At 38.2% G+C, this 22,674-nt stretch overlaps 1 protein-coding gene across 4 annotated transcripts in view; it reads left to right on the forward strand.

The window, feature by feature from the left end:
* GRIN2A (glutamate ionotropic receptor NMDA type subunit 2A) overlaps positions 1–22,365 on the forward strand; it is a 165,130-nt gene extending 142,765 nt beyond the window's left edge. Inside the window, exons 12-15 of one of the 4 annotated variants that reach the window (XM_069870508.1) lie at positions 2,290–2,477; positions 14,821–15,059; positions 16,320–17,980; positions 21,508–22,365. In XM_069870508.1, coding sequence (XP_069726609.1) covers positions 2,290–2,477; positions 14,821–15,059; positions 16,320–17,980; positions 21,508–21,523 — 2,104 coding nt within the window. In that variant the 3' untranslated portion in view covers positions 21,524–22,365. Of the gene's footprint in view, positions 1–2,289; positions 2,478–14,820; positions 15,060–16,319 lie in introns of all 4 variants that reach the window. The other 3 variants (XM_069870507.1, XM_069870509.1, XM_069870506.1) reach the window with 3 other exon arrangements.
* Positions 22,366–22,674: the final 309 nt, after the last annotated feature.

The following is a 22,674-nucleotide window of genomic DNA, read 5'->3' on the forward strand; positions in this document are numbered from 1 at the left end:
TTGGCTGGTACCCCATCATCCTCTTGGCTATTTCCAGTTTAGGTACCCTCAGTGCTAGATAGCCATCCATATCTTATTTCCAGATTAAATTTGTGACACATCGCATACCAGATGTTTAGCAATTGTTTTCTCTGTTTTAAATTACCCATTTAAAGGAAGGAGAGAGTCAGACTTTTAGCACTGGTGGAATGAAATCGACTTTTAAGCTGTGGATTGCACCGAGTTTTAGGCAAAAGTGGAAAAACAAAGGAAGTGATGGCCCAGCTCATTCTTTTAATGGTTTCATGAGCTACCTGCACTTCCTCTAAATTAACTTCTTCACTGAATTCCAGTTTGATGACTTGAATGGTGACTGTTAGGGTAAGTATCCTTGAAGGAAAGTGATAAAGTACTGTAAGTAGTGACAGGAACTTTGCTCTTCACTTTTTCATGGCAGCAGACAAGATCCAACAACCTCACTCTCTGCTGGTATTTTACTTGATTTAACGTGAGATGGATAGGGGTATTTTTTAGTGTTGCATTTTTGCTATCAGATCTAGAATTCCACAAATTTTAGGGTTCTGTATGAATCTGTTACTTGATTATTTAAGAACAGACATTGAATTATGTTGTTCATGAAAGTGGAGTGGTTTTTTTTCTGTTGGTTGCTAAAATCGGATACGCCTGGGTCTTGCTCTGCTCTGTGGATATAAATGAAAATCTTGATCAACATAAACTGATTTAAGCTAGTGGCAAGTATGATTCCAAAACTTCAACAGCAACAGAATTCACAAGTGGTACATACTAATATAATGTAATTGAATTTGATGCTCTTGTACCTGTTTGTGCCACAATTAATTTCTTTTTATAATTCCCTTTCGAAGGAAGACAGGTCACAGCTGTTTATGAGCAGTATTTTGCAAGCCTCTGTCATTTGCATCCCACTGGAAGATTTTAGCAGTGCTCTGCAGTAATGCACTGTGGCTCTTGAAAGGCACAGCGGGCAGTGTTGGCAGTGCCTGGGAACTGCAGAGCCAGGGAGGGGTCAGGGAGTCAAGGCTCCTTCTACACCAACCTGTGAAGCTGACTGTGTAGCTGTGCACTCCTCTGACTCGTATGGGATGTGCAAAGATGTTGAAAAAGGAGAATGTGTTACTGGGGGACATAATAACTTTGGGTTAGTGCATCATTTAGATGGGGTTTGGGCTGAGATGGTAGTTTTTTTTCTGTTGCCTCTGTATTCTGTTTATCTTGTGCAAGTGGTAGAAATCTTAAAGGTTTTGGCTGTAGATGGGTGGCAGCAATACAAAATAAACAAGTTTTATCTTTTCCCTTTTAAAGTTGCATATGAATTTCTGTCGGTATAAGGATGTCTGTTCTTTGATTGAGGTCTACTGCTGGCAAGTGACTGTCCTTCCAAATGCCCTCCTCTTCTTGTATGTGCGCTTCTAATGGCTTCAGTTGTGACGTATCCATGCACCTGTCTCTTCTAACTCTTGCTTTACCATCTTCTTTAAAAACTATCCCTGAATTACACTGCCTCTTTTGCTTTCCTTATTGATTTTGTTTTCCTCTATTTTGTTGCGTTCCCTGTATACTTTATAGAATGGGGTTATCCCATTCTTACATTTTTAGGCAGATGGACTGAAAGGCTTGAACTTCTCCACAAGTTCCTTCATTCTCACTGTGCTCGAAGTACACAAATAATATGTTTAGAACTGTGAGTCATGAATAAATATTTATATATATGTTCATATATATGTTCATATATTCATATAAATATGTTCATATACGTTCCTCTATCTTAGTAAGGACTTTGTGTCCACTTTCATTTTTTACTTTTGGAAAGAGACAAAATAAAAGTGTGTGCAGAAAACTGGTGAAGTCACATTTTCAGTCTCATCCAGTATTTTAAATAAGCTAATTGGTTGTTGTTATTTCAATTCTAAATTCCCTATCGTAATTTGTGTTGTTTTTGGAGATTATTTTGCATCTCAATATATATATTATCCTTTTCTGAGAGTAAAGTTGCAAAGATAACAGGGCAAGACATTTTGTAGCTTGCTTTCTCCTTCTCAGTATTTTTTAGCAGCATCCCTTAAAATAGAAATGCAAAACTGTGTGCCCTACTTTCCCCTCACTAAAATAGATGCCTTTTGTTAATTTTAGATACAGCAGAGCAGGATATGTAATTAATGATATCAAAGAATCCATATGATATTCAACAGGGTCCTAACATCAAGGACAAAAGAAGTCTGACAACAGCTGTCCCTAAGGATTTAGTTTGTAAAATGTTTTCTTTTATTTCAGGAAGTTGGATGCTTTCATCTACGATGCAGCAGTGCTGAATTACAAGGCTGGAAGAGATGAAGGCTGCAAACTTGTCACAATAGGGAGTGGGTACATCTTTGCCACTACAGGCTATGGAATAGCACTTCAGAAAGGATCACCTTGGAAGAGACAAATTGATCTGGCCCTTCTTCAGTTTGTTGGAGATGGTAGGGACCAATCTTTTTTCCTTTCTTTTGTTTTTCTAAGTTAATTCAGTTTTAGTAGCTCTGAGCATTTTACTACTATTCCTTACAGTCTTTGAGAAAACCAAGTAAATGCCAAACAAATGATATCTTGATGCTGAGAAAGGAATGCTTTTCCACTCTGTTCTGACTCGTCTCACTGTCAAGGACGTTTGCCTCTGTTTTCAGGAAGTGTTTTCATATACATCACAAAGTAATGCTGGCCTCAATGTTAGACAGCATTTCTAAATTTACTACTTTTCTTTTGTTATTTTTGCCTTTGAGCGATTCCTGAGGTGCTTTTACTTGATAGATGAGATGTCTTTCAGCATGACTGTTTTGCTATTTAAAAGTGTTTAACTCTGGTCTGAACTGGCATGCGTGATCCCTAACCTTGGATGGATTGATTGAAATTTCTCAGAAAGGAATGTTTATGGAATTGAAGTAGGTTGACTGGTTTTGTTGGATTTCAAACAGCCAGGTAAATGAAAACTTGTCATGAAATATCTGCTCCCGTGTTTGTCTTGCTTAGATATTATTTCAGAAGATAAGCGAAAGTTTTGAATGCACAAACCCTGGGGATTGTGAATGTTTTTATGGCATTTTCTCAGTGGTATTTTTCAGTACCTTTATAATGTACTATGACCAATCCATGAGTGCTAAAATGTTCTTTTGGAAAGGATTCCTTAATTTGGTTCAGAAAATGGCATGGACGCTATTAAAGAGAATAGCAATTGGACATATGTGATGTGTAGGAATTATTGTAGGCATGTTTCTTTTAGTCCTTGAAATATTTGCTACCTCGTCTCACTTCATTGTGTCACGAGTAAAGATAATATATTTTCAGGAGAAAAAACACAACTGAACAAACAGGGGAAAAAAGAAAAAGGGGGCAAAAAAAACCCCAAAACCAAAACCCAAACCAAACTGCCCCCTAAGAATAATATTGAAGTTGAAATGACTTCTACTGATTTATAAAGTACATTGCAGGCCAACTGGAACAAAACACCAAGAAATTAAGTGTAAAGGGTGATTGCCTGGAACTAGCGTGACCTGATTTTGTAATCTACATCTAACTTCAGTAGTTCCATGAGTAATCTTTTTAGCTATGAACTTACATAACTCTGTTTTGGCGAATTAAAAGGGATGAACCCAGAGTTCAGACCAGCATCACTTTGCTGTATCACTAAAAATCTTTTTGAGGTTGACTAGACGAAAAGCAAGATATCTGGGGGAAAAGTTTCATCTTAAGATGATACTCCTGGGAAGGCCTCAGTGGAGTCTGAATGAGGCTGTTTTAGTAAATAGGCGAACACAAATGAAGGCAGAAATACTTTTTGCATGTATCACCTCTGCAGAATTTATTATTCTCTAAGACTAAGCCTATAAAGCAGCAAATTGCTTAGCAGTATTGAAGTATTATTCAGTAGATGCAATAGAACATTCATCATGGTATGGAATAATTTTAATGGATGATTAAAAATCTAATGAGTTTCATAACTGTAAGAAAAAAAATCCTAATGAGTTGAACAAACACAATTTGTTGATATGAATGTTCTGTTAATAAGAAGAGAAAACCTTTTGGATGATACTAGATATTTGGATAAGACCAAGTAATTTGTTTAAAAATGTATCTGATTGCACTACAAAAACGCATGATCTCATCTCTCTTTTACGTTTACACAGTACTGAGATATCCTTTTGAAATGTGGTTCAGAGCTTTCAATTTCCTCTGCATGCATCTTCCGTGAGTTTTCTCATTTCATTTTTCCATGCTTCATCTTAGTAATTCTTCTATCCAAGGCAGTTCACTTACACATTGAAATAGATTTTTTTTCACAGTGGATAGGAATGATTTCTCTTTTCCTTGCTGATATAAAACATCCAACTGAAGTATTAATAACTTGTTCATGAAGGAGCATCATTTCATATTTTCCAAAGCACACTGCTTTTTCTGCATTAAAGTTAATGGCTTTGAACCCTCCTTTCTCTTTTTCTGGCACCGAAAAAAAATTAAGGTAAATACAGAGGGATGTAGATTTGTGTTAGGGATAAGTTTAAGCTTAGACTGAGTGGTTTATCCTGAGGATAGTTCTATTGGGTCGACAAACTATACTGACAAGTAACAATTACACTGCATAAGTGACTCTGAAGTCTCAGTGGAAGGAAGCAGGCTACGAGATGCCAAATTTGTTACTCTAACAAAGAAGAAAAGAGACAGAGGGAAGGAGGCTGGGAAGGAGTTGCTGAGAAATTTAAAGAATAGCTACTTAGTCATCTCAAAAATAGAATTAACCCCAATATGTATCATCACTTGGTCTGTGCAGGTTCATATACATAGCTCAGCTTATAGGAAGTTGAGATTAATATGCATTTGTTAGTAGAATATAAATTGCTTTAGAATGCTAAATCTTTCTGCTATGAAGAATTAGGAGTTGATTATTCTTGTATAAGGATATGAATAAAGTGTGTTACTAGTGAATTTCTGGCTTTGTACATCTTGTGAGCTGTACAACACATGTCATTATCTGCAAAAACTTCTAGTTGGCCCTTAGCATCTGCAGTTTGTTTAAAATAGATGATGATCAGGGTAATTGTCTAAAGCGCAGTGGTGACTGTGCTTTTTTTTTGGCTTGCTGTGGTCACAAGATGAAACTGTCATTGTTTTTTAACAGACAAATAAAAAGATTTCTACTGAGCTACTGAAGATTATTTCTCAGTCTTCTGTGGAGAAACAGAAGCGCCCAGGAGTTTAAAAGTAACTACAGTGATATAGCTGCTAAGAAGCAGCACCCTCATTTTGTTTGGATCTTCCACCCACAGCCACAGGAACATGTTAGAATAGAAACGTGCACTGAAGAATTGCATGATACATGCTTTGATTTCTTCTGTAAACCTCTGTGAAGAGCAGCTGGGCAGGCTGACTTGCTCAGAATCCAGCATGTTACCCTAATTTAGCCAGTCGGTAATTGCTGGACCACAACATTTATAAAGGCACCTATGTTCTTCCAGCCTTCAGTGGTATGAGGTTTTGGCCAGCTATCTGAAGGGCCAGGTGTTGTTAATATTCCTCTGGCCTGGGCTGCGTGGCACCATTGAAAGTAGAATAGTATTTCACTAAAACTATGCTGCAAATTAGTTCGAAAGACATTGCTTCTGAAACCTACAGCATCATGTCTCTGGGCTTTGGAGCAGAATCACTGGGGTCTAGTCGGTGAGAAGAAATTATTTTTCTTTCTCTGTGTTCCTCTCTCTCCCACTCTTTTTTTTTTTGTTTTGTTTTGTTTTCATTTGTGTGCAAATAGGATTATTGAACTGCAAATGGCAAAGCTGCTTTGGGATTAAGACAGCAAGAGGGTTCAGAGAGTATATAGGATGGAAAGCAGCAAGGGGCCTTTAGCCATGGGAGATGCAGCAGAAATAGAGGGATAAAAGGTGTATGGCAGTGGAAGTGGATGGAAACAAGGAAGGGAAGATTGCTGGGTAAAGAGAGCAAGTTTGAGGAGGAGTGGGAAGATATCAGCTTGCTGGCTCAGTGAACCATCTGCTATGTGTGAGGTATTTGTAACCTATTGCTCTACCTGCAGGTTACAGGCTGAGTTCAAACAAAGGTCTGGGAAGAGATCTCCAGGAAGAGGGGCAGATGGTATAGCTGATTAAGCCCTTAAACCTTAAAGCTAGAACCTTTAAAGCAATTAGAGACACAGAGATGTAAAGGAGCAAACTGGTTTTGGTTTGCATTTCCACAGAGAAACTGTTATCCCCTTCCTAATAACTTTCAGTTCTGGTTAATCTTTATGTGCTTTTAGGATGGCTTAGTACACTAAGAATTATTTTCCCGGGTGGATAATTGCTTCCCACTCCTCATGGGTAATAGGTAACTGTGGAAATAAGATTTGCCCCTTGCATCTGGAAGAGGAAAGCTCTTTGCAATTTTTTTTGCGTATTTTAGCATAAGCCTTACAAATCGCTGTCTAGATTATAAGGAAGTATAGCCGAGTGACTCACGCTGGCTGTTAAAGACCAAGAAGGAAATACGTATGTGATTATGAGGACATATTTTCAGTGCGTGCTGCTCGGGCAGAATACACCCACAATCCCAGTGATTTTCTGTTTATATATTTAGTGTCCTCCTTAAGCAGTGGGTGGAACAAATGTGACTGGAGAGTGTGAGTGTATAAGTGGAGGGTGTTTGTGTAGCTGAACAAGAGTTGGAGGGATTGTAAGATTGAAAGTCGTGATAAGCAATTCTGTTAATTCATCCTTAACTAATGGGGGCATGCAGAGTGCAGTCAATAGCTCACAATAAGTTTATTGCTGTCAGTCATCTGTGTTCCTCTTGCTGTTTTTATAGGGGGAATAACTCAGAAAATAAGAGTAAGAGAGATTGTTTTGGGGGATCCAGATTGAATTCAAAAAGTTGTTGTGTTTTTATGTGATTTCTTTTATAAAACATTCTGTATGGCTCATATAACTAGGTCAGATGGAAATTGATGAGATTATTGAACCAAATGCACATCAACTCATTTGGCTTCTGACTCCTCTCTTCAGGGTAAAGACCCTGTTACATCAGGATCTCCAAGTGATGGGGCGCTACCTTCCTCCTTCATAGCTTAGTGGGAGCTCTCACCAGTGTTAAGTGTGAAACAGTCTTTCTCTACATCTGAAAACTGCTGTTTGTCCAGCCTGAGAAAACAGGCTGGCCTTTGCTAGTGCAGCCATTCTCTTTTGAAGATGATGGCCTACATCTGATCAATGTAAAATTATATATTTAACCCTTTATTCAAGGTCTGTATTTGATATATGTCAGTTTTCTTTGCTTGTACGCTGGCTTCTTGAGCTGAACCTCAGGTTAGTGCTTTGCACAAGAGTCACCACCCCTTATACCATCAATACCACTCTGTTTCTTTTTGCACCTTCTGCTCTGTCACACACACTGTGATCTCCTGCTGGAGTGGCCTCCTCTGGCTCTGCACTTTGTACAACTCCAGGGGATGTGCTGACGCTCGAAGTCTGTTGTACCAGCAAAACTACTAAAACATCCAGCTGCAGCTTGACTTTCTGCACGGGGGCAGAGGATCATTTCTGTGCTTGCCGTAGGTGTACTTCTGTGGAATAAGCAAATTCCATTTAGGTAGGGATGGTTGCAGTGTGTGAAGCAACATGATATAGGGGAGGATTAATTTTTCCAGGCAGCTCTCATTCATGCAAAGAAATGTTTTTTGGAGCAGAGGAAGGTGACTTTCCATGCAGCTGCAGTTTCTATCCTGCTGCAGGACGTGGCGTTGGTGCAGGCATATCCAACACTGGGGGTTTCCACAACTCAGTTGGTTGTAAGTGCCTTTGTGCAACGGATCTCATTGTGTAAACCCGATCTTTCACTGACTTTAGAAATGCCACTGCCAGAGAAACCCCCATGAGATTATTTTTTCCTCAGTTCGTTTTAGGTTTACAGTTGCTCTTAAGTTCTGTTGGCACCTCAGTGCCAGACTTTGGTTTGCAATAAGGTGAAGGTACAGGCTGGCACTCTGAAACACCCTGAAACTGTAATTTGTGAATAGCATATGAAATGTTAAAAATATTCTTCTGATTCATAAGGGACATATAAAATAGATTTCTTCTCCTTTCATGTGAGAGAATAATTAATTAGATTAAAATTCAGGTAAGAACTTGATGAAAATACCCCTCCAGAGTACCTAAGGAAGCAGATGAGACAGCCTGTGAAAAATCAGTGATTGTCCCCAGGAACCTATGGCTTTAACCTACATGGTTAAAGTAAGGCAGAAAAGCACCTCTCTTTCAAAGAAGAAAAATGAGAACTAAGCGTATTGTAGAGTTTAGTGCTTATAGAAGTATTAAAACATTATTTAGCAGTTTACTTTGATCATTTGGAGGATTATAAGATAATAAAAATTGAAAAGTTGATTTTTCAATTATAAATCTTGTGAAATTGATGCAATTACTCATCTGATAGGATAAATGTTTTTGCAGAGAATGCTGATAAGTGAAACACAAGTAAATAATAAATTCTTAACAAGGACCATTTCTGTTTCCTTTCCTACTCAGTCAATGCTTTGATTGTAAACATTGCTTATATGTTGCTGCTTATTCTTCAATCCTGTAACTTTTATTTAATGGCTTCTTGTCAATCATTTCTCACATGTAGTGCTAATTCCAATGTCGTATCTCTGACCATCATTATTTCTTCAATTTCCCTCCACCACACGCTGCCCAAACTTTGGCTAGTGGTGTTCCTCCAAAGATCTGGCTGCATGCAGAACACCTTTTAAAACCAAACAGTCTCTCAGTCTTCTGACTGCTGTTTTGGACTGCCGTGGGTCTGTGCTTAGTCTGGCTGTATTCCCAAGTCACACTGAAACCCAGCCCAGGCTTGGCTTACTTCCCAAGAGTGAAGATCAAGGAGGTGAATCATATGCAGTGACTGATTTGGGGGCTGTTTTTCTACCAGGATGAAGTTCAGTCCACAGCTGTACTGGCTGGGTTGGTGCCCTTCAGTGCCTGTCAACAGCTGGCGGGGGGAGGAGGATAAAAGCCCTGTGGCTTTGGACTTGGAGAATGGGGTGGAGGCACTACCAGGCATACAGCATTTCTGATGCTTGTTAGTTATTAACTGTGGTAAATATGCTCTTGGGTTAGGGATACAGGGTTAGATTCTCCATCTCTGTCACTTTTCCCCACATTTGTATCCTCAGGGAGAGGTGGAGAAGATGCTCAAATGCCGTTCAAGCTTCAAAAGTCTTGCTTTCTTTCCTGGGTTGGAGCAGCAAGATGATTTTATTTACTTTTTAAATAAGCAGCAAAGAAGGTTATCCAAATCTGTTTGTTCCCTTTTTGGATGTAATTATAAAACTTTGTGCATGTTTATATCTGGCAAGTTTGTAACTAGGAATATAGGAGATAATGAAAGATTATATTTTTTTACTAATCATGAGGAAGGAATCAGACAGGTATTGAAAAGCTGTTATTCCTTCTCAATTAAAAAAAAAAAGATGTCTTACCCTAACGGGTTTTTTATAAGTACATGTGGAGAATGATGGATTATGTGGGTTTGGAGTTTCTCTCTTCTTATAAATTAAATATAAATTTCAGTATGTAGACACATCTTCCTGTATGCATGTGTAGATGTAGAGATGAAAAACCACTCAGAAAACAAAATAACATCAGTGAAATGACCTGTAAATTAGGCAGCTTTAACCATCAGCATCTCGTGGCTGACCCAGCATCTGGGAAGGCACTGCCTCTCTCAGGAAGGTGGTTTAATGAGCAAAGATGAGAACCAGGGAAGGATGCCAGAACCTTACAAGATGCTGTGCCTAGGAAATTGAGGGAAACTGGGGGCACCAGTAACCCCTCTGAAAGAAACCCTGAGAGCTGATGCATCTCCAAGAGACCGTAAAAGGGCAGTATGTTTCCCAGCACTGAGAGGATGGTGGCAGGGGTCGATGACACTTCACAGCCTGCAAAAACTGGCGAGGGTTGTGATGAGGAAAAGAGTGTAATTCTGCCCTTTGATCTGTATCTTTTCTGTATCTGGGTAATGATGCTTTTATTGTGAAGAAACTGTTCAGGGACACACTGGACAGTTTATCACTCCTTCCCAGGATGATGTGTCAAATACGCTAGAGTTGCAATAAAAAGTAGAAAGAAAGGCACTTCAGGGATAATCAGAGTCAGAATGGCTAACTGGCATGTTCCTGGGCAAATTGCAGACGGCGTCACAGCAACAGGAACATACCCAGAGGGGATTGAGTGCGGTTTGTGCTGTAATGTAAAACTATTGTAAATAGGCTTGAATTACCACTGAGATAGCTAGAATTTTGCAATTTATTGGAGAAGACTATACTGTATTTTCAGTGAATAGTGTAGAGGCTCAACATTGCTTGAAATATGGATCTTTACTTGCTTATACTGATTCTTGCACTATAAATGAGGCAGATGTTTTATAGTACAGTGCTATAGAAATTTTAAAAATATCTCATCGCACAGTTACATGTGAATTTTTTAGGTTAAATATACTGTGAACATATAAAATGGAAAATAAACATTACTTTTTTTTTGGTCGAATATATTGGAACTGTTAATTTTCTCATCTTGTCCTAGTGTCATGATGTACTTCGTTCCTGAAATCTGCAGCTATTCATTTAATCATTAATCTAGTCCACACATGGGTGGAGGTAGGAAATGATTGTGGCATTATATTTCTTTTAGTAAGTGCCTGAAGTGAAAGCAAAAGGCCTTAAAATAACTCTGATTAATATTTATAATTAACTTGAGACCACCCTAAACTTGAGACCCACTCCCTAAACACTTGGTTCACTGGGGCCTGGCATTTATATATATTTAACTTACTGACTTAGGTTTCCAAAGTCTGTTTTATGGAATATTTTGAGCTTTTACTTGCTGATTAGAATTCTGCACACATGTAGATGACTGAATTCTCCAACATCTGGTAATCACAAATTATTGGGTTTCAATTGCCATGACTGGTATATTGTTATAGATGTCATCACCCTACACATTCACCTCACAAGTTAGACCACCTACAAGGATTTGAAAGACGACAACATTCCTCTAAAAGGACTTGATTCTTTTAAATATTATTTTTTCCTGAACTGCAGTTTAAGTCAAAGTTCAATGTTTTGAATTCCAACTCCAGACCACATTTAGAAGTGGCTGGTTTTTATAAGGAATGAATTGACAACCCAGTTAAAAAATTCATGAGACCTGAATATTTTGTGATAAAAAGTTATGCCATCTGTAAATATAAAGGGTGAAATGTAATGGGCAGGAAGAGAAATAAATTGGTTGGGTATTTTTACCAGTTTTATAGGGTTAGCTATGCTGAAGTGTTATTATAGTTAAATTAGTAACTGTTCATCTGTGTTTCTGTGTGTGTGCATACACACATGTTTGCAAACATACACTGTAAAGTGTAATGGATTTATATATATAGGCCAGAATTATCAGCCTAATCTGGCCATACCCAAATAATATCACTTCATGGATATGGTAATACAATGATTGACAGTGCTTTATGATCTATAAAATTGTGGATTACTTTTGGGTATTAATTAACAGTGATTTCTGTCAGTGTCAGGTATAATGGAAGGGATACTGCAACAGCAGGATCCACGAGGCTCTGGGATAAGGCTTTGTTCTTCATAGCTTGCCAGGGCACTGTCATTTATCTCAACTCAAAACAAGCTCGGTTTGTTTCTGTACTGACGTTTTTGGAAAGGTTAGTGGATTGTCAATAGTTACTTTAGATGTACATGCCGAAGGGAAAGAAGTGCAGAGGAAACAGTAATAAAAAAGAGGTTTAAATTCCTTTGTGAATTTTATTATGAATTGTAAAAGGGCACAGCAGTCAAATCAAATTGATGTTTGACAATCTTGGGAGATGTGAATTTTCCTGTGGGAACTAATGAGGGCTGATTGTCAGAGCTTCGGCTAGTAATGCACAAACCAGAAATATTGCTCTGTCTTTGGATTTGGATTCTTTTCTCTTTTGTAGCCCCTGTGAGTTTTATTCATAGACCCTGAGGAGGACTTGAAAGAGAGGCAAGAAGAACAGTCCACTGAGGTTTAGTAGAAGAAAAAAAATCCAAATATTCTAAGATGAAATGAAATATGAACCCAATTATCTATATAGGGACAGTGTGCAATATCTATACTGTTACAATTAATATTTTATTGTCTGTATGTCCTTGATTAGAAGACTTTTAAAGATTCATTAGGATTGACTTTCTTCTTTGGGGATGCTCTTAGGTATTTTGAAGATTGAGCACTGTAATTTGGGAGAAGATACACTGGCTTTTTCAGATTCTGAAGTTCAATTCATGCTTCAAGCACAGAACTAAACTCAGAAATAGCTAGGAACCAAATAATCTCTCTTAAAAATTTGTGAAATGTCTTTGCTAAAGTGCCTTGGTACTTGTCCTTTTGACTTCAAATTTTCCAATCACATGCTACGAGAAGCAATTTCTCCATTACAGTCTTGTGTTCTACTTCCAACTCCCAGTTTATCTGTGGGCTGCAGCTCTCCTAGTGCCCTGGCACTTTATCCTGCAAAATACTCTTGCACAGCAGGTCATTGATCTTCTAGTCTAGTTTGAAGGTAGCTTGAAATGTCAATATAGCTTCTAGCAATTTTTTCCTGATCTTTGTTCCAATGATGTATGGATTATAATACTGAAAATGTGTTCCCTAATCACTGGATAATGATTAGGGATCTGTAGTATGGGTATTCTTCCCTCAAATTTAAGCCATATCCTAACCTAGGAAAGACATAAAGCCTGCTAATACCTGACCCTCTATATTGCCTGATGTATTTTCTAGAAACAGTTAAGTTTAAAAATAAGAATAGAATTATTCAGCTGACGACATCTCCAAGAGAAGTGAAAAGGCATGGATACACATGCAATGCTTCAATAAGGACAATACTAAATGTTCAAAAATTAATCATATCATGCCATATAAAAACCAGTCTTGGCAGAAACAGTTGCAGTTTCTTGCAGACATCTGTTCGTGGTTGCAGTAGCAACCACTGCAAAGTGACAGTGTCCTTCATCAGAGGCCAAATCTTATCGATGAAGTACGGATTCTAAGACTAAGAATATGCAATGGAGGGAGAGGGTGGATATGCTTCCTTAGCTTTAAGTAAATGAGATGCTTTAATGGCATGAAACACCCTGTCATTGGTGGCCCAACCAGAACCAGAAACCAGGAATCCTCTGTTTCAGAAATGTGATGGCACCGTTTATGTTTCTGCTGCTGCCCAGAAGGCAGGAGTGTGCTGCACAGGTAAAGCTAGTCAAGATTTCCCTTTTCAATAGAATCATAGAATCACTAGGTTGGAAAAGAACTTTGAGATCATCGAGTCCAACCATATATAACATTCCTGTAACCTTCAGATATGATGCTTTGGGTGATTTTGCATCCAGTGTTGGTGATTGCCGTTGTTTTGCCATAAATAAAAGTGTTACGGGGAAGGAAAACAGAAAGTTGTGATAAATAACATATTTTCTTTCTAAAGTGCCTATAGATCATAGAGTTATTTAAAACTGCATCTCCAAATCAGTTCATCTATTACTGAAATGCAGCCAACAGTGGGAGGAGATGTGACTGATGACTGCTGCAGTGGTGGCCAGGTGCAGCATCCAGGGGCAGCCAACTGCTGAACCTGGTTGCCACTGCTCATGCTGAATTTTTAAACTTGCCTTTTAATCTCTGCTGCTCGGATGTCTTTTAACATTGAAAAAACATCTTATTTTCACTCCAACATTGCAGACTACGGAAATCTCACAGGGAAGAACAAACTTCTTATGGCATGCTTTAAAGGGATTGTGAGAACGTGACATTTATTTTACACTGTTTAAGGGAGGGGTCAGAGTGGGTCAGGGATGAGCAAGTGTAGGAAAATGGAGAGGCGGGAGGATGAAAGTGTCTAATGGTGTATCAGGATGCTTGTCTGACTGAGCTATGTGTCTGATCCATCTCTTCAGTAAACTCAGTTCAGAGATGTTTTTATGTGGTCTTGCTTTCCGTTCGGTGGTTACGAGATGTGATTTGTTATAGGACTTCTAGAAAGACCTGAGGTCCAAGACAGTGCCTGGATAAAGGATTTCTAGGGCCTGGGCACAGATACTGCATGGACTTAGGCCATACTGGTGTTTGAGGGCTGTAAGTACTGGTGTGTTTGTGCATTACATCATGTGTGCATGTTTCACGAGCAAACTTCAGCCCTCATCAGCTGGGCAGGAGGAGAAGGATCAGGCTGCCTGTGGTTAGGAGTGCCATGTGGGTGCTGCTAACGACATCACCGTGTGTGCAGTGGCACCTCTGGTGTACACACATGGGCTTACTGCAGGCTGGACCTGCAGATGGGAGTGGAGTGGCACTGGTGGCATCCATTGGACTGGGACTGGAGGAGCCTCCTGGGTCTAAGAACGCACTAAATGCGGCTCTGTGGATGGCAGTAGGAATCCCCTGGGCTGGGACCCTCCAGTTCCACTCTCCGTAACAAGCGGTGCTAGTTATAGCAAGCAGAAGTGAGTTTTACCCAAATCACAGATCCTGCTTTCTAGAGCAACCAGCTTCCCACGTAATTTATGAAGTCTGAGGACATCTGAAACTAGGGTGCTGTGAGTTGAAATCTGCTGTATTTGCAAATCCTTCATAGATAAAACTAAAGTGCTCCACAAATGGAGCTTTAAATGATGGTGTATTTTTAAACTTGCAAAGACCTTCAAATACTGTGAGCAGTAATTTTTACATTCTAACTGGTTTGATTATTTGTTCTCCCTAGGGGAAATGGAAGAGTTGGAAACCCTGTGGCTGACTGGTATTTGCCACACTGAGAAGAATGAAGTCATGAGCAGCCAGCTGGACATTGACAACATGGCAGGAGTGTTTTACATGCTTGCAGCAGCCATGGCACTCAGTTTAATAACCTTTGTCTGGGAGCACTTATTCTACTGGAAACTTAGGTTCTGTTTCACTGGAGTCTGCTCAGATAGGCCAGGACTGTTGTTCTCAATCAGCAGGGTTAGTATTATTTTCATTTTCCCCCTTTGGGTGACCTCTCTAAAACATTATCTTTTCTTTTATTCCCACTTGGACATTTGAAGTACATGTTAGAGCACCAGTATGATACTCTAGAGTAGTCAGTGGGCTTAGGATGCACTTGTGCTCCATGGGAAGCCTTTACTCCGTTGGATAATTTTATGGTATGAATTGCCATATGCCAGGATAATCAGTAATCTGATGCTTGAAACTAATATATTTAGGAGAAGTTTTGATGAAGAAATGGTAGAACTGCACAAATACGGGAAATGGATTAATTTCCACCAAAAAATCCAAACAAAATAAGCACTAAATTGATATTAGACAATATCTCTGTTTTGTGTATTTCCTAATAAGTGGATTTTAAGTGATAAAAATATACTGGGATACATTTATAAGCTTTTCTTGATAAAAAACTTGAATTAACCATATGAGATAGGGTAAGCCAAGTGTTGTTTATACTAGGTTTTAGTAACTTTACCAAACCCCAAGTAGATTTACATATCCAAATAATTTATACTTGTACTAAAATAAGGGTAATATGTGCTTGTTCTTACATATTTGACAAATGAATTGGGTTTTTTCTTTTTTTTTATCGTAACACAATACTTTCATTAGATAATTGACTTTTCTGGGTTTTTTACACATAGCTGAGGAGAACTGAAAATGTTACTAAAATACTAAATTGCTTTAAACTGCACTTAAATTACTGTGTTGAGTAAATTGAACTGTGTTGGACTTCCATTAAATATACTCTGCCCTATCTTATTGGGGTTTGTTTAAAAAAACATGTCTGTTTTAACCTCCACATTTTACATTTCATCTTCATACTTTTGGCTTTCTACATGTGAAATTCTCCTAACCTGGAGAATTAGAAATGTACCTATTCAAAGTTAGGGGGGAAAGTACCTATTTCAAAGGCAAATTTCTGAGAATTGAAAGTTCACAGGATCAAAATGCAAACAGGACTGAAGGAAAAGGTGGGGCTTAAAAGATGAACGTCAGATGATTGGTCTGTAAAGCATTGGCAGTTTTTCTCCTTTACAGGGACAAAAGATATGGCAGAAATTATTCTCCCCTATCAATGTAAGGAAATGTTAAAAGAATAGTTCCATACTTTTAATGTTTTCAGTCGTTAGATAAGCAATTTTTCGTTATTCTTTATTGTTAACACAAACAGAATGAAAGTATTTAAAATTTGCACCTGGTGATCTAATTAGTTTTATATTACTCATATTGCAGGGTATTTACAGCTGCATTCATGGAGTGCATATTGAAGAAAAAAAGAAGTCTCCTGACTTTACTTTGACCAATTCCCAAACCAACATGTTAAAACTGCTGCGAACAGCAAAAAATATGACCAATATCAATTCTTCAAGAATTAATTCCCCCAAAAGAACAGCTGATTTTATACAGAGGGGTTCCTTGATTATGGATATGGTCATGGATAAGGGAAACTTGATCTTTTCTGATAACAGATCCTTTCAGACAAAGGACAACTATTTTGGTGACAACATGAGTGAACTGCAGACGCTTCCTGGCAATCGACACAAGGACAATCTTAACAACTATGTTTTCCAAGGTCAGCATCCTCTCACATTGAATGAGTCCAATCCAAATACAGTAGAAGTTGCAGTAACAACAGAAGCAAAAGTGAACTCCAGACCTAGGCAGCTTTGGAGGAAATCTGTTGAATCTTTACGTCAAGAATCTGTACGTCAGAGCCAAGGTTCCCAGAGAGAAAATGGGTCAGATGAAAACAGACAGCTTTCAGTGAAAAGCCAAAGGTACCTTCCTGAAGAGATTGTCCATTCAGACGTATCAGAGACATCGAGCCGTGCTACTTGCCATATGGAACCTGAAAACAACAACAAGCACCACAAAACCAAGGACAATTTTAAAAAAAGGACAGTACCATCAAAATACCCAAAAGACTGTAGTGAAGTGGAACTGACATATCTGAAAACCAAACAGAGCTCTCCACGGGATAAAATCTACACAATTGATGCTGACAAGGAGCCAGGATTCCGCTTGGACACACCTCAGTACATCGAAAACATTGTCCTTCCAGAAACTATAGAGCTTCCTGATGTTTATCAAGATCACAATGACAACTACAGGAAAGCAGAACATGCTAACAGGACTCCCTTGCATAATGAAGACAGTCTTCCAAATAATGACCAATATAAACTTTATGCAAAGCACTACACTTTAAAAGATAAAAATGCTTCCCTAGGTGACATGAATGATAGATATAGACAGAATTCCACCCACTGCAGGAGCTGTCTTTCCAATGTGCCCACTTATGCGGGACACTATTCAAGCAGATCTCCCTATAAATGTGACGCGTGCTTGCGTATGGGGAACCTGTATGATATCGAAGAAGATCAGATGCTGCAGGATACAACGAACTTATCACTTCCTGAAGAAATATATGAGCATAGTTGGTCACAAAACAATGCTCTGCAATATCATAAAAAAAACAAGTTGAGGATTAGCAGGCAACATTCTTTTGATAATATCGCTGATAAATCCAGGGAAATTGATATTGGAAGACCTTCTCGTAGTATAAGCTTGAAAGAAAGAGAGAAGTTTCTACAAAGTAGTCCATATGCAAGCATGTTTAGTGTTCCCTCAAGCAAACTGTTGAGCAACAAGGCCTCACTTTTAACTCGCGCTCTAGAGGACAGTAAGCGAAGCAAGTCCCTGTATCCTGTTCGATCAGATGACAATCCTTTTCTGCAGTCGTATCGTGATGACCAGCACTTATCTCTTAGGCGAAGTCCAGCTGATCTTTATAAATATTCATTACCAACAAGAGGAAGAAATGATAATTACTTAAGGTCATCCATAAAGTCTACAGCATCCTATTGTTCCAGGGATGGTCGGGTCCATAATGACATGTACATTTCAGAGCATGTTTTGCCTTACGTTGCAAATAGGAATAGCTTGTACTCAACTCCAAGGGTTTTAAATTCCTGTAGCAATAGACGTGTGTATAAGAAAATGCCTAGCATTGAATCAGATGTTTAAATTTTCCATGAACACTTCATCTATAGGGAAAAAATAGTTGCCACCATCTTAGAGGGAGAATTCATCCTTTAACAGTATCCTGCTATGGTAAATTATATGTAAACCTCTCCCTTTCCCAGTGTACTTTTGTACATGAATAGGTAAACTATTATGCTCTTAACCGTCCTTTAAAAATATGTCTTGTTGAGAAGGATAAAAAATAGCCATTTATGTATGCTTTATATGTAAATGGCAAGCTGTACTGAAATAGCCCCAAGATATGTTGGCAACTATGCTGATTTTTATCTAATTATTTTCCTATTTTGGTTATTCTAATTTATGTTGCTAAGTATCATTCAATGTACTTTTGTCCTTAGAAATGTTTAATGATTTTCTAGTACTGGATAAGCAATATGGTATGCATGTAGTATGACACAGGCAAAAAGAACTAGGAATGCATTTGCACAGTTATAAAAGTAGGACTCTAAAAGAGAACAGAAAGCTAGACTTTCAAAAATATATTTTAGCTTCATAATCATTTTCAAAGCCAAATAATAATAAAAAAAAAAAACCCCAAGCCCTGGGACCTTAAGAAACAAAACACAGTGTGTTAGCACAAAGTTAATACATTCATTGTGGACTGACAGAAAATAAATGGGAAGACTGTAGGCCTGAACATGTGAACTGCTGTGTACCAAAAGGAAGCCCTATGGATATTGGTTAACGCACTAATGCTTTTTCTTATATTTCACATCCGTTACCATTGCAAACTAAGTTCATTTAAAAGTCTGCAGTCATCTCGTCAAAAAATTCACAGCTGCCTAACCCAGAGTATATATTTTTAGATATCACTATATGGCACTTACTATGGAGCTGTGGACTTTATTAGTACCCTCGAGGCCTAATGTGTACGTGGGTTTGTATTTGCCCCCTACTGATGATTACTCAGGGCTGTATAGTATTTCTTTTATTCCTTCACTTCCCAAACCAAATCCCAATCCACTGTAGTTCTTTGTTCGTTGTGTATTAGTGATATCTAATTAATTGTATGTTAATAGTATTAAAGCCGTTAATGCAGTATCAAACACCAACAGCCATACATTAAGTGTAATCAGTGAGGAGTGCAATACCGTTTATTTGCATATACAAGGAAGGATTAACACCTTTTGAGGGACTCCTTCCTTCTGGAATATTGTGCGGATTTGTTGAACATCAGACCATTTTTTTAACCTCTCCAATCAAGTCTGTTACATAATTCAAATATATGCACACATAACTAAGGAAGTGTATCTTTATTATCACTTACTGCTATACAAAGATATTCACATAACAAGGATGCATTGTTATATGACTATTAGTTGTAGTAAAGATCAATCCAACTATTTCCCAAATAATGTCTGCTACACACCTCTCCTCACCCCATTGGAAAAAAGAAACCTACTGGATTTTAACCATAAGACAGCATGAAAGGGAAGAGGGGAAGCCTTTCATGAGCAGAGTGTACAGCTGTAAATTTAATTTAAACTAAGAAGTAAATATAATTGCTAAGATAGTTTAAAACGGAAAGCTTTTAACAGGTGGACCTCTCCCATTCTCCTGTTACTCTGAGAATTGCTCTAGGTGTTTTGTGAAGAGGGAGTTTAGATTGTTAAAGCATTATTTCTTACATTTCACTTGAAGAACAGTAAGCAGGGAAACCATTACCACTGTGAATTGGAAAATGTGAATATTACCCTAATTTTTCTCTGAACTAAAACTCTTTTCAATAGAATCATGCCTGTCAGCTGTAGTAGTAGTAGTATCTGCATGCCAGAGGTAGAGTGTGCAGGTTGTGTACTTTGGAATAGCTTACTGCAGAGCAGAGTTGCAAATGGGAGAGAATTTAAATGATGTCTAGTGACAGACAAAATATAGCTTCTTGAATTTTGTTTACAAATTTTTTACTAAACAGATTTAAGCTGACTTCAGCTACCAAACAGTCCAGAACGAGTTCTGGGTATTTATAAATGTATTTATATCTTCACCATGATGATGAAAGATGATATTTTTCAAGAAATGAAATATAATGAGATTTGGGCTTCTGAGTCCCTTTCTAGTTTCCTAAAACCTCAGTATACTTTATTATAAGTATGTTCAGAAAGTGTATCTATGAGTATTTGTTTGCTGTTCAGAGTAAATATGTTTTGAGTGTTTATTCAACGTTTGGTCACAATTATTGGCCCTGATTCCCATGGTATGCTTTTTGGTCCCTCACTGAATGTAGACTTTATAAACCTGACATTAGAGATTCACATTTCTTAGGAATAGTTGTCTGAGCTAAGCAGGGCTAGGGTGTTTGTAGGAAACGCTGCTTTTCATAAACCAAAACCTTTTCCCAGAGACATAGCTATACTATTTCTCTTAGGTCTTCAGGGAGACAATAACAAGTTTAATAAAAATATTTCAGCCAAATTTTTCCAATCCAAATCATTATATATTAAGTAAAATATTAAGTGTTTTAAGCTACCTGGTGTGTTTCAGCAGATATGGTATTTGCTGATACTGGACCAAAAAATACCGTGCAAAGCACTGAGAATTTTATCAAGTGATTCATAAAACTCTGTGGTGGCTCTTGTCTTTCTCATCTTCTTAAACCTCTCAAAATATTTGCTGATCACTCCAGGTCTTGCGTGTGTCTGGGCAGATAGAGATGATGATGCAAAATTTAATATATAGGCAAGTGCTGTATGGGAAGTTGTGGGAAAGAAAAATTCTCATGTACAGTATTTTCTCAGTCAACTGTTCAGATCCAATTGTAACGATCCTAAACCTAAGTGGATTTATACTTCTGTGAAATATACAAGCAAATTAGCTATAAAGAAATATAGTGCAGTGTTTGCATTTTTCTGATTTTGAGCAGATTTCTGGTGACTGTAGATATTTAGTATTATTACCTGGAAATATGCGATGCACCCACCTCCCCTAAACAAAAACAAATTAAAGTGACAGAGGAAAGACTTGATAATGTTGCACAGCAATTGTTCACATGGAAAGAAAAGATGCTGCCGTAAAGGAGAACAAAAAAAAAAACCAACCCCCCAAACCAAACATACTGAAAGTAGAGGGAATAAGGTTCTGCATGCATTTGTTGTTTTGATGTTGGCATATGATATGAGTGAATAACGGGGGAAGGAAAGGCTAAAGTGTAGGGTTGTAGGCGAGTAGCTGTTATGGTTGCAGATTATATACATGTAAAGAAGAAGCAGCTGCAAAGTTGAAGAAAAATCTTCAACAGTAGAGCCTCAAGCCACAGCTTGTGAGGCTCAGCCCTAGAGCGCGTGGAATTCTGAGTATTGCCTGAGCTTTGTTGATATATTTGCACTGACTTTCAATTAAACCGAGATCAAGACTTTCTGTATTTCCCTCTCTCTCACTCTAGCTGCTGCTATTCTTGAAGAGGAGAAAAGAATCTTCCTGCATAAGTGGCCATCCTTTCTGTACCTTTCTGGATGGTGCTGGTGACTTGTTACATTTTCCTGATTACAGCTCTAGCAGTTTGTTGGTCATTCCTATCACCAAGATTTCCTGTGACTCCAGCTGGAACTGAATCAGGCTGTAAATGATATGGGCCATTCTTGGTAGCATGTCCTGTAGAGTTACACTGCTCCTGGATGACAACTTTTATGGAGGCAGGATATTGAATTGCTGAGGAATACAGTAGGTACATGGAGGTAAAACCAGCTACAATAGACATACCTGCCTCTTGCTTTTTTCCTCTTTTAAAGATATTGTAGAATTTCTCATGGTTTTGTCTTTCCTTTTTCACCACAGTAAATTTTCCTTTTTCCTTTAAAATGGATTTTGTGTTCTGCTTGTGTTTCTTAGAGCAGTGTAGCCACCCACTAACTTAAACGCATGGAAATAAGATATTTCAATATATAAGATAAAATTAAGGAAAATTAAGAGTTTTTGTATTTCTGGAAAATTTAATTTAATGTTTATGCAGCTTTTGCTCAGAATACATTATTCAGCTATCCAAGAAGCTCTATTAGGAAAAAGAGTGCTGTGGACAAATAGAAACCAAATCACCACCAGCTCACCGTGTTTTGGCAGCATCTCATAGCTACATGTCTCTTTCCCTGTGATCTTTCAGGAACACTTACGGGTCAAATAAGGCTCACAAGGGAAATTAGTGGTGGTTTTGTTTTTCCTGTGGAAATAAATCTTTTTACATAGTTTTAAAGATAGCCGGAGTATTAAAAGCTGGAGCTGTGTAGCATTGGTTTTCTTTGCTGGAAGGCTATGGGGGGAGAGAGTGAAAACTCCCTCTGGATGGCAGTTCAGAGCTCTGAAGGCTTTGAAGAAGTCGTGTGTGTGATGTGTCCTGAAAGATTTTACCTCTCTCTCTTGACCCTTTAGAAAGTACGGGCTCCTAACTTAGACATGTCAGTCAGGTGGGCTTAGAAAAGTAGTGGTCTACTTATTCCCAACCTCAACATTCTGCGTGTTAAATCTGCAAGTGAATACTAATTTAAACCTTGCAGGTTTCTGCACTTGTGCAGGTAGTTACTGGGGCAGCACCTGTTAATTGTGGGTTTTGCAGTGG

This window comes from Phaenicophaeus curvirostris, chromosome 16, assembly GCF_032191515.1.
Source record: "Phaenicophaeus curvirostris isolate KB17595 chromosome 16, BPBGC_Pcur_1.0, whole genome shotgun sequence".
Lineage (NCBI taxonomy): Eukaryota > Metazoa > Chordata > Aves > Cuculiformes > Cuculidae > Phaenicophaeus > Phaenicophaeus curvirostris.